Here is a 15247-nt window from a genome sequence, read left to right on the forward strand (position 1 = left end):
AGACTGCAGGTTGGGTCCACTCCCTCCTCTGTAGATCAGAGGGAGCGTGGGGACCATTGGTTCTTCTCTACATGGCATGGCTGTGCTCTCTGAATTGCCTGATGGAGCTCCTAAATCATCCATGGAAAGTACAGAGCGGGGGCTCTCCAGACAGTGGGCTCTCTGGGCAGTGCGTCTTCTCAGGTTTTGCTACCAGCTCATTGTTCGTTGTTATCCAATACTTGATGCAAAGCAAGGCATATGAGTTGAGAACAAGCTGTATCTCTTAGAAAAGAGTGGAAATAGGCATGAAATTTTAGAGCGACGTTTTGGGAAAGTGGAGAGATGCCTTAGTTAGCAAAGTGCTCCCCACAAAACCGAAACTAGTACTATAAAGAACTATATTTTTTTAAAGGATAGTTTGGGGTTTTTTTTTTTTTTTTTTTTTTTTTTTGGTTTGGTTTGGTTTGGTTTTTCGAGACAGGGTTTTTCTGTGTAGCTCTGGCTGTCCTGGAGCTCACTTTGTAGACCAGGCTGGCCTTGAACTCAGAAATCCGCCTGCCTCTGCCTCCCCAGTGCTGGGATTAAAGGCGTGTGCCACCACGCCCCTAAAGGATAGTTTTAAAGTTACCATTTATAATATCAGTGCAAACTAAAGCTCTCACCTCAATGTAAGAGTTTATTCTAGAACTGGAGAGATGGCTCAGAGGAAGGAGCACTGGCTGCTCTTCTAGAAGTCTTGAGTTCAACTGCCAGCAACCACATGGTGGCTCACACCCATCTGTAATGGGATCTGATACTCTCTTCTAGCATATATGTTTGATAAATATATCAATTTTGTAAAGTTTATTTTAGAGCTAACAGTGAGTGAGTGAGGCCCAAGTACTCAGATTTGGGTTTCTTCAAATGCCCCACTCTAACTTCCTCGCAGTTCTGTGACATTTTTTAGTAAAAGAACAAAAGAATAATCACTTTTTAAGTACACCAATGGAGATTTTAGGTAAGGGGTTATAGGCAGACAGGGGAATCTTGCCTTCTGGCCTCACAGACAATCTGATAGTATTCTTGTCCCTTGGATTAGTAGAAGATAGGGATCGTTAGCACGCCCCAAAAGAATTCCCTAATGATGACAAAGAAGTTATGTCAAGCACAGAGGTGGCCAATGAATGGCTTGGTAATGGTGCTAAAGATAGCCCAGGATAGGTTGGCTTTCTCCTGAGACCCTCAGCTTCCCCGCTTCACAGAAGCTCAGGCAGTTTGCCTTGTATAACCTTTTTAACACGGGGTGGCTTTTTCCTCTGGGAAATTAAAGTGGGTGAGGAGATGTGTGCCAGTCGGTCTCGCTTGCAGGTTACACTCTCGAGGCGTACTTACTGGTGTTTGCACTAGTTTTTGTAAATGACTATCCTCAAATATGCATTGTGTGAATCTTCTTCATATGAGGTATATAGATGCACAAGGTACATGCCTGTGGCCAGACCAAGGACCATGTCTAGTGTCCCCCTCCATCACAGATGACCTTGTTTTTTGAGACAGGGTCTCCTGTGGAATGTGGGTGGGGCTTGCTGTTTCAGCTACCCAGGCTGGCAACAGGCTTTCAGGATGGTGTGTCTGCCCCCACCGCCACCACTGAGGTTGCAGATGTGCACTGTCACTCTGTGTCACCTGTCTTTTACATGCGTGCTGGGGACGCGGCGTCTGCATGTTAACACCTGTTCTGTCTTGCAGGGCCTTCATTCCGTGACCTTCCATCATTTTATATCAGTTCCTGTTTCCCCAGGGCGTTTGTTCTGGTGTGTTTTTATATCCAAGTAGGGGTTAAATTGTTTACTTGTTATTTCCAACTCTGGAAAGGGTCCTTACCCATACAAGCTGCCTGAGGAATGTGAGTCTGATCCCAACATCCAGGCAGCGTTTGGCTAACTGGATAGCTCAGCAGAGCTCTTTGGGCTAGAGCCTGTGTAGGAGATCATGTGTGAGTAACTGTCCTCACTCTGCCGCAGCCACTGTCCCTGCTGTTTCTATCTTTAGTGCCACTCGGTTAAACCATGTCTCATTCCTTATCTGGCCTGCTTTTGTTTTTGTTTTGTTTTAATGTTTGCTGAAACATATGAGATCCTGCCATCTGTTCTGTGTCCTTTCTTGGTACATTTGACAGTATTCACGAGGATTTGAACTTTCATCCTGATGTCCACTTGGCACTGCCATTTCGAGTCCTTGACTCATGGTTGGTGTAAGGAATGCCTTTGGAACATTGAGTTGGAAATGCTTTTAAGCTTATCAACCTTGGTTAGGTCTGTATCTGACCCGGACAGTCTGTTTTTATGGTACTTTAGTCCGTATTTTTCCCCCGGAGTTCTCTATGTATTTAAAAGTGCAGCACTGTTACTAAATGAGATACTATTGTGGTTTGCATCTTACGAAGACTTTTTTTCTGTAGTGTCAACAATCCTCTTAAAAATAATGCAAATATTTACAGCATTTGAATCAGAAGAAAATCCAGGTTATCATTGTGTAACAAGGCTGAGAAATCCAAGCACAGTATCGACTCTGACTAATCTTGAGCAGCAATGCTGGCTGTGGAGGCTCTCTAGTTCAGGAGAGCCTAAACTGCAGGAAAGCCTGCCTGTGTCCCCAAATAAGGGCACATGCCTTGAATTCCAGCGGAGACAGCCAGGGCTACATAGTGAGATTATTTCAAAGAGGGACAAAAGGAAGTAAAGTTCAAAAACCAATAAAGGAAGCTGACTTAAAACACATTTAAGGTGGCAGGTGTTAGTTCTACATACAAAATATAGCTTTAAATTTTTGTTTATATAAGACTTTTTAAAAACATGCGTATGTGTGGATTTGTACATGTTGTATGTGTGCATTAACTGCAGAGACCAGAAGAGAACATTGGACCCCAAGGACCTAGAGGTCCTGGCATTTGTGAGCTGCCTGCCATGGGTGCTCGGAGCTCCAGCCCTAAGCAAAAACAGTGGGTCCTATTTAAAGATCTATTCATTTTTTGTGTGTTGGTGAGAACTCGATCTGTATATATACCTGCATGCTACAACAGGGCATCAGATCCCAGGATAGATGGAAGTGAGCCACCGTGTGGTCCTTGGGAATTGAACTCAAGCCTTTTGGAAGAGGAAGCAGTACACTTAGCTGCTGTGCTCTCTCTCTCTCTCTCCCTCTCTCCCTCTCTCCCTCTCTCCCTCTTTCTCCCTCTCTCGGTTGCAAACAGTAGTTGAGCTACCTAACGAGGGTGCCCGGAACCAAACTTGGTGTTTCGGGGAAAAAAAAACAACCCCACCCCATTTTTTAAGGTAGAGCTCCATGGAGCTTAGTTTCCTGGAACTTGCCATGTAGACCAGGCTGGCCTTGAACTCAGGGATCCACCTGCTTTCCCGTCCTCGTGCTGAGATTACAGGTGTATACCATCATGTCTGGCCACCAGCAAACATTCCTAACTTCTGAGCCATGTCACCAGCCCTGCACAATTTATTTTGCTTTAACAATATTTAACTTGATGACCATTTTGTCATTGATGCATGTTTGTATTACTACACGTATCATGGTAGGAGGGGAAGAGAGAAATACAGACTTTTTTCCAGACAAGAGTTAGTTCCCCTTGCATTGAAGAAGTCTGGAATCACAATGCCTTAAGAGTGGGTGTCTGTTACAGAAAATTTAATAATAAAGTTGTATTGAAATTCTACCTGGAAAGTTCACAAATACAGCTTTTGTTTCAATGTCTTATTGGGTTAGAATTTATTAATAGTTTGTTGTTTTTTTGTTTTTTTTTTTTTTTGTTTTTGACACAGGGTCTCACCCTTAGCCCAGGCTGTCCTAGAAGTCAGTGTAGCCCAGGCTGACATTTCTATCTCCTGTCCCACGTGCTGGGCTGACAGCCGTGTGGGGCAGTAGCACCCCTAGTACAGATAGTTGTTTCTTTCCTTTCCTTCGACAGATGGTGGGTGTAGCTGGGGACGTCTCCTGGGAACGTCTGTGGAGCCCTGGTGTGCCCATCGAGGCCTGTGCCACCGGTGTGGCTTCTGTTGAGCACAGGCTTCCTGGGTTGCAGTGGTAGTTTATCAGATACCATTGTTTGATCCTTGAACCTTTTAGAGGTAAAGCTGTTGCAATGATGGTATTCTGAGGCACTCTCTCCCTCCTGACTCCTCAGGAAGATTATTTCTAACCTGGACACCTAATACCTGGTCTTTTCATCTAGAAGTGTTTGCTGTGACCATGAAGCTTGAGCAGCCACACAGAAGCAGGCTGCTGGGCGTTCTCTGAATGCATGTAATGTTCTTGTCCTAGCTGTTGAATGTTGGACCTCGGAGGTCTCAACCTGGCCAGAGAAGGGAGCCCAGAAAGATAATCACTGTCTCCGTAAAAGAAGATGTGCACTTGAGAAAGGCGGAGAATGCCTGGAAGCCGAGCCAGAAACGGGACAGCCACGCCGATGACCCCGAAAGCATTAAAACTCAGGTGAGGAGCACTATGCCTGTGTCCTGGGCAGAAGTGTGTTACTAGCCTGAGCCTTCCCGTGCAGGCTCTCTCTATATATATAATATATATATATATAAAATAGCATTGTTCTGTGGGCCTCATTACTGAGGCCTACATAATAAGAAATAATCAATTCTGTGTTGGTGGCCCGAAAGTGTCATTCCAGTAACAGCTGTGTAGACCACCTCAAACTCAGCCTTGTACCCTAGTGTTAAAGGTGCCAGTTTCATTATTCCCCTTCTGCAGAGCCGTGTTTCCATTGTGTTGGTGATCAGTCTGTGACCTGAGGATCAAGCTTTCTTTCTGCTTCTGTCTCTGTGGACAGAAAGCACAGCTTGTGCTGCCAGAGGCTTGGTGGGGGTGGGGGTGGGGCATCAGATCCTCTGGAACTGAGCCAATTGTGAGCTGCTGTGTGGGTGCTGGAAATAAACCCTTTGGGGTGTTCAGTTTTGGTGTTGTCTTTATATCTGTCGTATGGGATTAAGTCCTTGAGGTTGGTTGGTTGGTTGGTTGTTAAACTAACTGATAACATGGAAAGCTTAGGCAGATTAGGATTTGAATTAAACTGTAGATGACAAAAGTGACATTCCAGTGACAGAGCCTCCCAGCAGGTGAGGCTTATCCGCCTCCTTCTGCTCTGCTCTGGTCTTCTCTCAGTCTTCCTGCAGGGTTCAGTCCTTCTTAGAAGCTCCTGTGGCTGTTTTGTTGGGTGTTTTACTAAGTACTAGGCAATTGGAAGCAAGACACTGTCTCAAAACCAGGGAGGGATGGAGGGACAGAGGCAGGCTGGGTGAAGGGTAGGTGGGTATAAACTGACTGACAGCCTTTGCAGCTTGTTGTGGCTCCTGAGGTCACTGGGCTGGCTGACTGGGAGCTCTTTATAGACTTGCAGTCAGGTTTTATGTGCAGACAGCTGTTGTCCTTTGTGGACTGGGCTGGTCTCTCCCTTTCCGAGGTGTTGGTCTTTGTTTTTCTTCTTACACGGAGGCCCTTTCAGAGGGTATTGAAAAGCAGTGGTAAAAATAACATAGACACGTGGGATATTGCTGCGCTGTTTCTTTTTCTTTTTTAGAATTATTTTATGTATATGAGTACACTAGCTGTCTTCAGAGGCACCAGAAGGGGACATCAGATCCCATTGCAGATGGTTGCAGCCACCATGTGGTTGCTGGGAATTGAACAGTCAATGTTCTCCAGCCTTGTCCACTGTTTTACATTCTTCTTTTAACTCTTAAGTCAACTCTTTGGGACAGGGCTTCACCTAGAACTCCTGGCTGGCCTCCCACTCAAAGAGATTGCCTGCTTCTGCCTCCTGAGTGCTGGGATTAAAGTCCTACACCACTGCCCCCCTCCTTGCTCTGTACAGCTCTAAGCTGCTTATTCAAAACCAGCAAAGGACTAGTTTTAATTTTAGTGACTCCCCACTAGTCACATGGTAGGACTCTGGTGACGGGAGTTTCCAGTACCTAGGCTCTGGCCTGATGATTCAAGGTCAGCCTAGGAAATATATGATGCTTTCTTTTTTGTTTGGTTTTGTTTTTTGTTTTTTCGAGACAGGGTTTCTCTGTGTAGCCTTGGATATCCTAGAACTCACTCTGTAGACCAGGATGGCCTTGAACTCAGAAATCTGCCTGCCTCTGCCTCCCAAATGCTGGGATTAAAGGCGTGCGCCACCACTGTCCGGCCATGTGATGCTCTCGTAAATTTTTGTGAATCAAAATCTTTTTATTTAGCCCTAATTAGGAACAAATTTTTTAAAATGATAGTCATTCAAAGGTTGCATCAACCATTTTAAAGCTTTAAATGCACTGTTCAGGTCTGAGAAATGCTCAGGGAAGAGGCAGGGCTGTTTTACAGTTGAACCTGTATAGGATATGGAATCCCCAACCTACCCCCCACCCCCCAAGTTCTGGTTCCATAGGAGCAAAGTGGAAGAAGAAAGGAAACTGTATTCAATTTTCCTGACTGACCATTAAGTGACAAGTCGTTCCTCCTCTCTAAAATGTTCCATATGAAGAGCAGTGTGGGAGTTCCCTTAGATGTTAAGTGGGTGCATTTAAGACTGGCTAATGCTGTTTATTTTAACCCTCCTAGGAACTTTTCAGAAAAGTTCGAAGTATCTTGAATAAACTGACACCACAGATGTTCAACCAGCTGATGAAGCAAGTGTCGGCTCTTACGGTGGACACGGAGGAGCGGCTAAAAGGGGTCATCGACCTTGTCTTTGAGAAGGCTATCGATGAGCCCAGCTTCTCTGTGGCGTACGCAAACATGTGTCGGTGCCTAGTAACGGTAAGAAGAGAGGAAGCAGTAAACCGAGAGTCGCCAAGAGGTATACTCTCCCCTCAGTGTAGTCTTCCCAGTGTCGTTGCAGTGCAAAGGGGAGAGTAGATTGCTAGCCCTGGTGTATCTGTTCTCACTGATAGAAAAGAATTTTGCAAAAATAATGTCTGTTCCCACCTCTGGGGCGGGGTATTTGGAGACTTGCTTGAAATGGGACAAGCTTATGGTCTCCTCCAACCCGGAGAACCCTGTGAGGGTTAGGGAGTAGTGTGGAGTCAGATCACAGGCAACGGTTTTATTCTGGAGTGTCTTCTTGTAGAACTAGAGCCGGTACTAACTTTAACATAAACTAAATTTAAAATTAAATTAACTGTTCTAATTCTGGCCTCTGAAACTACGAAGATAGTTGTCTTATCATCAAAAATATTCAAAATCGGAATGTTTCCTCTCTTGCTAGACATAGTAGCTCACACCTTCAGTCCTCGCACTCAGGAGCATTCTCTCTGAGCATTGAGACCTGCCTAGGATCTCAGCAACAACTAAAATAAAGAAATAAGCATTAATTTAATCCGTAGCATATATATGGACATACATGCACATGACTAAGATTAAATCTTATTTAAACCAAGAGAAGCAAGTGAATTCAATGTTACAGCATTGTAAACATAGCATTCCCGCTTGGATAATTGTCTACCTGCTGAAGAAATTCGTAGAAAGGGAAACAGGAAGAGGGAGGGTGAGGCGGGCTGGCGCTGGCTCAGCACCTCCACCACCAGCCACCGCCTGAGCCGCCTACCGCTCCTTGCATCTACATCATTGTGTGGGTGGGTGTGGCAAACATAGTCATACAAGTTTCCATATGCGAGTGTGTGTACCTGGGAGACCATCGAGGGCGTCAGATTCCCTGTTGTTACAGGCAATTGTGAATGGCCTGATTTGGGTACTGGGACCTTAACACTGGTCCTCTGGCATAGCAGCAGGTGCCTCTGGAGCCCTCAAACATTATTCTTTGTTGATTGATAGGACCTCAGCTCTAACATTGAGCTGGATCAGTCTTCTCCCGGGCCTTCTCCCTCCTCTCCAGCTGCCAGCATCTGGAGATGCTTTGAGTTAGCGTTGACCTCTCTGGGAGCTGCCACACACCGCTCAAGGAGAGACCAGTCTCTGACAACAGAGGTTTTTAGCTCAGCTGACAGTGTTCAAGCAACCCTAGCTGGGTAGTGTCGTCACAGATTGAGGGGGATATGTATTCTCATTATTTAGAATTCCTTTTTCAGTCTCAGTGCTGTGTACATAGATTGTGTGCTTTCCACTCATACCCACACTCTCTCTTTCATTGTTGTGTTTTTTTGGGCGAGATAAGAAACACGGGGCTTTGCACATGCTAAGCAAGCTATGTTATCAGTGATCTACCAACGCTTCAACATATCTCCATTTGAACCCTTCCTTCTAGGTGACTTGAGCCCACCCAGCACTATAAAAATGAGTGAGAGACTGGAATGAATGAATGAATGAATGAATGAATGAATGAATGAATGAATGAATGAATGGAATACCTTCTCATGTGATTTTTGCATTGCTTAGGTGAATTCTAAAGTATACAATGGAGTCCCTTTTTTTCTCGCATCGTTAGATATGTTGAGGAGCTGATATTACAGATGTTTTAACAAGCCACACAGCTGCACTTGGTGCCTTTCCCTACCACCTTGTGCTCAGGCAAACCATGTACAACTCAGGGATCAGAAGAGAGAAAGGCAGCTTCCGATGCATAGCTTCTCCCAGGTCAATAAGAAGTGACTAAAGGACACTCAGGACCTCAGCCAGCTGGAAGGCACATAGCTGAAATGTCACACCTTAGTGCCTGAAGAGAACTGCCTACAGGCCTTATTGATAGTGACAGTGTCAGGCTGGAGTATCGTCAGTCGTATCATTGCAGAGTCGATGCCAACAAGACCCTATCTCAGCAATGAAGGAACAGTAGATTAGCCAGGCACTGCAGCTCACTCCTCAACTCCCAGCACTCAGGAGGAACATGAAAAGTTCAGGGCCAGCCTGGGCTGTGTACTGAGCTCTAGGCTAGCCAGAGATCTATACTGTAGACCTCACTCTCAAATCATAAAATATAAAGACATTTTTAACTAAAATAAATAAATTAATTTTGTAACCTAAGTTGCCATATTTTGTTCTAATTAATTAGCATGAAAATGAAAATCTACATTCCAGAATGCCTCTGAATTGCTGCTCAAGTCCTCCTGTCTAAAATACCACTTTGTGTCTGGAGAGTGAATGCCTGGATACAAAAGTGTGCTGTCCAGGTTTATGCCAGCTTCACACAAGCTGGAGTGGTCAGACAGGAGGGAGCCCCAGTTGAGAAAAATGCCTTCATAAGATTAGGCTGTAGGCAAGACTGTAAGGCGTGTTCTTACTTAGTGATTGATGGAGGAGGGCCCAGCCCACTGTAGGTGGGGCCATCCCTGGGCTGGTGTTCCTGGGTTCTGTAAGAAAGCAGCCTGAGCAAGCAGTGGGGAGCAAGCCAGTGAGCAGCGCCCTTCCAAGGCCTTCAGGTCTCGGCTTGAATTTCTGCCCTCACTGCTTTTAACTGAGAATGAAATAAAGCCTTTCCTCCCCAAAATACTTTTGGTCATAGTTTTTATCACAGAAATATTAGCCCTAATTAAGAAGGTAAAGAATTTGAGAAAGTGGTGTGAAGCAGGCCTGTAATTCCAATGGGAACATGAGAAGGAAGGCCAAGGTCCTCAGCTATAGCCTGGAGTACTTGGGACCCTACCTCAAAAAGTCAAGAAGATAAAACAAAAACTTGAAAAATCTCTTTCCATGTCCCATGAGAAGTTCCCTTGTGTCTTATCTGTGTGGCAGGAGTGTGAGTCTGGAGCAAAATGGAGAAAGCTGCCAAGGAGGTTGAAACATCTGGGAGTTACGTTCCCCTGCACAGGTGTGGGGGAAGTGAGGAGAGGGGGATGGGTTGTGAGTGGGTCAGACTCCGCCGTGATGACTGGAAAGAAAGCAAGGCGCACGTCTGTGATCCCAGCACTGGGGAAGCTGACAAGATGCTCAGGAGTTGGGGCAGACTGGTCTAACAGATGAGATATCTGCCTCGGACCGTGGGTGTGGCTGGCGTGCATTGGGTGAGGAGCGAGTGTCTCTTGCACAGTGCACCGAAGCAGCATCCAGCTTTGGGAAAAGAGGGCTCTGTTTGGAGTTTTGTAGGCATCCTTCTGGGTGTGTCTCTGGGTGTCTCCAGTAAAGATGTCTTTCCTTGCTTCTGTGCACAGTGTAGGTAGCTTGTTATATACACTGGCCTTGGAGAGAAGATAGTAGTGGGTTGAAGGAGCTACATTTGAACTGTCACCTTGCAATGACATCCCAAATGCTGCGACTGAGGCCTGTGCCAGTTAACATGTGCCAGCCTGGTAACTGGCTCTGGGCCCTGGTGTGACAGTAGGGTGGACCTGACTTCACTGTGATGTCATGGCTGTTCTTTGCCACTTTCTCCAGCCCTTCAGTTTTGATCAGGTGTCCATAGCCATTTCGTTGATAAGATTAATCCTCTTGATTAGTCTTGATAGCATATCTGATCCCAGCACTTGGAGGACAGAATTGGAGGTGGGGGGATCAGGAGTTCACCATCATCATAGCTTTATATGAGGTCAAGGCCAGCTGCAGCTGCCGAGGCGCCTCTCAAAAATAGACAGCATGATGCTACATGTTTGGTTAGGGTTTCATCCCTGATTACTTCAAAGCAAGTAAGAAGGGTGTGATGACTGGTGACTCAGGCTGGTATCCCAGCACTGAGGTGCCGTAGGCAGTACAGTTCCAAATTTGAGGCCAACTTGACTTCCATGATGGGACCCAAGCCTGCCTAAAGTAGTGACACCCTGTCTCAAAAACAGCTACCCCCCCAAAAAAAAAATGATTTTCACCCACATGGTTGAGGCAGTATATTAATTTAAGAACTGTTGGATCCACTTTCTGAGTCCAGAAAAGCCCTTTTCCATGTTGTACAGTAACTGAGTCGGAGAATTTCGTGTTTTCTTATAATGGAGGCTACATTCTGCTGTCAGAATAAAAAGAGGGTGAGATGGCTCAGTGGATACAGGTGGCTTGCTCCACAACCTGATGGCTTGAGTTTGATCCCCATTCCCCAAGTAGAAAGTAAGAATCCTCCACGGGTGCACCAAGTGCATGCATGTGTACATGCACACTCACACACACACACACACACACACTCACACACACACACACACACACACACCTTATATAAATGAAATAATAATAAGGTTTAAACAAAGAGATTACCTTCCACAGTTTAATGGTGTAGGTATATGGAAGTAACCACTGTATTCATAATAGATTCCACTTCAGCTTGGGATATATCCACAGAAGTCAGAAGGTGTGTGTCTTCTCTGTGTCAGAGACAAGACAGCTTTCTGTTGCACTGTGTGAAAGACTCAGCTATGTGTTTTAGAATGTCTACCTGTGTGTCTGTCTGCATTAAGTAACCTGGATGCCGTTGCTCTTTGTTCTCTGAATGCAGCTGAAGGTGCCCATGGCAGACAAGCCTGGCAACACAGTGAATTTCCGGAAGCTGCTGCTTAACCGCTGCCAGAAGGAGTTCGAGAAAGACAAAGCAGATGATGACGTCTTTGAGAAGAAGCAGAAAGAACTGGAAGCTGCCAGCGCTGTAAGACCTTCTTGACATAAAGTACTGTCAGAGTTGTCCTACAACTAGCTATGGCACCTACAGAGGGACCGTGTGTGTGTGTGTGTGTGTGTGTGTGTGTGTGTGTGTGTGTCTGTGTGTCTGTGTGTCTGTGTGTCTGTGTGTCTGTGTGTCTGTGTGTCTGTGTGTCGGCGTGCGTGTAGAGGTGTAGTGTTCTCATTGAAAATGCTTTAGTCCTATGTTAGAGGCAGTCACTTCCACAGCAAACGTTAGTCTAACATAGACCTTAGGTTCATCTATCTGGAAGGATGCACACTTTGGTGTGTAGGTCTTTTTTTTCTGAGGAGTGAGGCTCAGTGGTCCTTGTCAGAGCATTTGAGCCCCGAAGGAGTGAGGCCCTGCAATCTTAGGTGTTCTCTCCCCCCCCCCCCCCCCCCCGTTTTACACAACAGCCAGAGGAGAGGACAAGGCTTCACGACGAACTGGAAGAAGCCAAGGACAAAGCCCGGCGGAGATCCATCGGCAACATCAAGTTCATTGGAGAACTCTTTAAACTGAAAATGCTGACGGAGGCCATCATGCATGACTGTGTGGTGAAGCTCCTGAAGAACCACGATGAAGAGTCCCTGGAGTGCCTGTGTCGCCTGCTCACCACCATCGGCAAAGACCTGGACTTTGAGAAAGCAAAGGTACCACGCAAAGACTCAAGTCTCCCGGCCCCAGGGAGCCTACCCCTGTTGGAGCAGTCTGTGTGCAGGCTCCTTCCACCCTCCTCATGGCACATGTGACTGACAGTGCTCCTCACAGTGCTCTAAGGGGAGGTGCTCCCTAGTCACGTGCAGGTCAGTCCGTCTGCAGCCTAGGTGGGTTGGTCCTTCTCTTTCATAACCATTTTATAGGTTATAAGCAGAAGTAGGTTAAGAAATGGACCAGGTCTGAAAAAGAGGATAGAAAAGCTAGTGGGGTTGTTCATTATGTGTGCACCACTGTGCCCACTTCAAGTCACTGTTTCTGTTTTGCTTTGTTTTTTGAGACAGATTCTCACTATGAAGCTCTGGCAGTCCTGGAACTCACTATGTAGACTTGAGTAGCTTTGAACTCACAAAGATCTGCCCACCTCTGCTCCTGAGAGCTGGGGTTAAATGCATGGGACATCATGCCCCGTTCTCACTTGCTTCTTAAGTTTAAGGACTAATTAATGACATTGCCACCTAATCATTGTATAGGAAGCTATAAAGACATAGTCTGACACTGTACAAATAAAGGAAACACATTAGAAATGCTTCAGAGAAATAATGACAGAGATGAGTCACCCAGGGTTATGTTTGTATGTGACAGAGGCAGGGCCTTCCAGCTTTCAGGCCTAAGCGTGTATTTCGCATCTTATAACTTACTCTGCTTGCATAGTTTCAGCAGAGATCATAGGAAGTGGATCGTGGAGCAAAGGACAGACAGAGTGCTGGGTCTTCCAAAGCTGCAGTATGACATGCCAGGAGCCTAGCAAGTGTGCTCTCTGTAGTGGCTGCATATATTCTCCATTAAATGCCATTGCTGGCGACAGGGAAATTGTTGAATGATTACAGGTGCTTGCTTGCCAAGCCTGTCAGCCTGAGTTTGATCCTTGGGAACCGCATGGTGGAAGGAGGGAACGACTCCCAGAAATCTCCTCCCACCTCCATGTGTGGACACATAGTAGAAACACAATACAGTGGTAATAAAATTTCACCAGTCCTTCTAGCCATAAAAAGTTATTCTTTAATCACCTAAAACTCTACTTGGTACCTTAGAGTGGTCCATTACCCATGTGTAATTATCCCAGCACTCGGGAGGCTGAGTCAGAGCGATAACAAGTTCGAGGCAGCCTAGACTGCAGATGAGGACCTTTATAATAAAGACAAAAACCAAAGTACATGGAAAAAAAGGAAATTGAATTTCTCGGCCAGAAATCATGGTGGTTTTATTATTTGCAGCCACGCATGGACCAGTACTTTAACCAGATGGAGAAAATCGTCAAAGAAAGAAAAACTTCCTCCAGAATTCGGTTCATGCTTCAGGATGTAATCGACCTCAGACTGGTAAGTTAGGTTTCTAGCAATACACACCATGACCAGAAACCATTTGGGAAGGGGAGGGTTTCTTTCAGTTTAGTTTTATGATACAGTCTTATGGTCAAAGGCAGTCAGGGCAGGAGCCTGGAGGCAGGAACTGAAGAGGAAGCCATGGAGGAACTGCTGACTGGCTTTCTCAGCCTGTGTTTTACACAGCTCAGGACCACCTGCTCAGAGACAAACCACATGCATTAATCAGGGAAATGCCCTCCAGACTGCCTGTAGTCAGTCTGGGTGGAGGCATGGTCTTTTTTTTTTTTTTTTTTTTTTTTTTTGGTTTTTCGAGACAGCCTCCTGAAACTCACTCTGTAGACCAAGCTGGCTGGCCTCGAACTCAGAAATTCGCCTGCCTCTGCCTCCGGGTGCTGGGATTAAAGACGTGCACCACCACTTCCAGCTTTTTTTTTTTAAATTAGATATTTACTTTATTTACATTTCAAATGTTATCCCCTTTCCTGGTTTCCTTTCCGAAAACCCCCTAGCTCCATTCCCCTTTCCCTCCCCCTGCTCACCAACCCACCCACACCTGCTTTCAGGTCCTGGCATTCCCCTACACTGGGGCATTGAGCCTTCACAAGACCAAGGGCCTTTTCTCCCATTGATGACTGACTAGGCCATCCTCTGCTACATATGCAGCTAGAGCCATGAATCCCACCATCTGTACTCTTTGGTTGGTGGTTTAGTCCTGGGAGCTCTGGAAGTACTGGTTAGTTCATATTGTTGCTCCTCCTATGGGGCTGCAAACACCTTCAGCTCCTTGGGTCCTTTCTCTAGCTCCTTCATTGCGAACCCTGTGCTCAGTCCAATGGTTGGCTGAGAGAATCCACCTCTTTATTTGTCAGGCACTGGTGGGGCCTCTCCGGAGGCAGCTATATCAGACTCCTGTCAGGAAGCTCTTATTGGCATCCACAAAAGTGTCTACATTCGGTGATTCTATATTGGATTCAGAACCCCAAGTGGGGCAGTCTCTGGCTGGTCATTCCTTCAGTCTGTGCTCCACACTTTGTCTCTGTAACGCCTCTCATAGGTATTTTTTTTCCACCTTCTAAGAAGGATCAGATTATCTATCTACACTTTGATCTTCCTTCTTGAGTTTCATGTGGTTAGTGAATTGTATCTTGGGTATTCCGAGCTTCTGGGCTAATACCCACTATCAGTGAGCTCATACCAAGTGTGTTCTTTTGTGATTGGGTTACCTCACTCAGGATGATAATTTCTAGTTCCATCCATTTGCCTAAGAATTTCATAAATTCATTGTTTTTAATAGCTGAGTCGTTCTCAGTTGTGTAAATTGTGCATCACATTTTCTGTATCCATTCCTCTGTTGAGGGGCATCTCAACTAAAGAATACCGAATGGCTGAGAGGCACCTAAAGAAATGTTCAGCATCCTTAGTGGTCAGGGAAATGCAAATCAAAACAACCCTGAGATTCCACCTCATGCCAGTCAGAATGGCTAAGATCAAAAAGTCAGGTGACAGCAGATGCTGGCGAGGTTGTGGAGAAAGAACACTCCTCCGTTGCTGGTGGGATTACAAGCTGTTACAACCACTCTGGAAATAAGTGTGGCAGTTCCTCAGAAAATTGGACATAGCACTACCTGAGGACCCACTAATACCACTCCTGGGCATATACCCAGATGATGCTCCAACACGTAATAAGGACACATGCTCCACTATGTTCATCACAGCTTTA

The 15247-nt window shown here is 45.8% G+C and overlaps 1 protein-coding gene and 1 non-coding gene across 55 annotated transcripts in view; both read left to right on the forward strand.

Annotated features, from left to right (window-relative positions):
* The window catches only part of Eif4g3 (eukaryotic translation initiation factor 4 gamma, 3), a 215308-nt gene that overhangs the window by 167378 nt on the left and 32683 nt on the right, over positions 1–15247 (forward strand). For all 54 annotated transcript variants that reach the window (XM_017320161.2, XM_006538775.4, XM_006538770.4 and 51 more), the window contains 5 exons: positions 4291–4461; positions 6577–6774; positions 11321–11467; positions 11899–12135; positions 13417–13521. In XM_017320161.2, the coding sequence (XP_017175650.1) occupies positions 4291–4461; positions 6577–6774; positions 11321–11467; positions 11899–12135; positions 13417–13521 (858 nt within the window). The remainder of the gene's footprint in view (positions 1–4290; positions 4462–6576; positions 6775–11320; positions 11468–11898; positions 12136–13416; positions 13522–15247) is intronic.
* Positions 4053–4136, forward strand: Mir6399 (microRNA 6399). The gene has a single exon (NR_105825.1). It is a non-coding gene; the product is annotated as a microRNA 6399 (primary transcript).

Source organism: Mus musculus, chromosome 4 (genome assembly GCF_000001635.26).
Source record: "Mus musculus strain C57BL/6J chromosome 4, GRCm38.p6 C57BL/6J".
Lineage (NCBI taxonomy): Eukaryota > Metazoa > Chordata > Mammalia > Rodentia > Muridae > Mus > Mus musculus.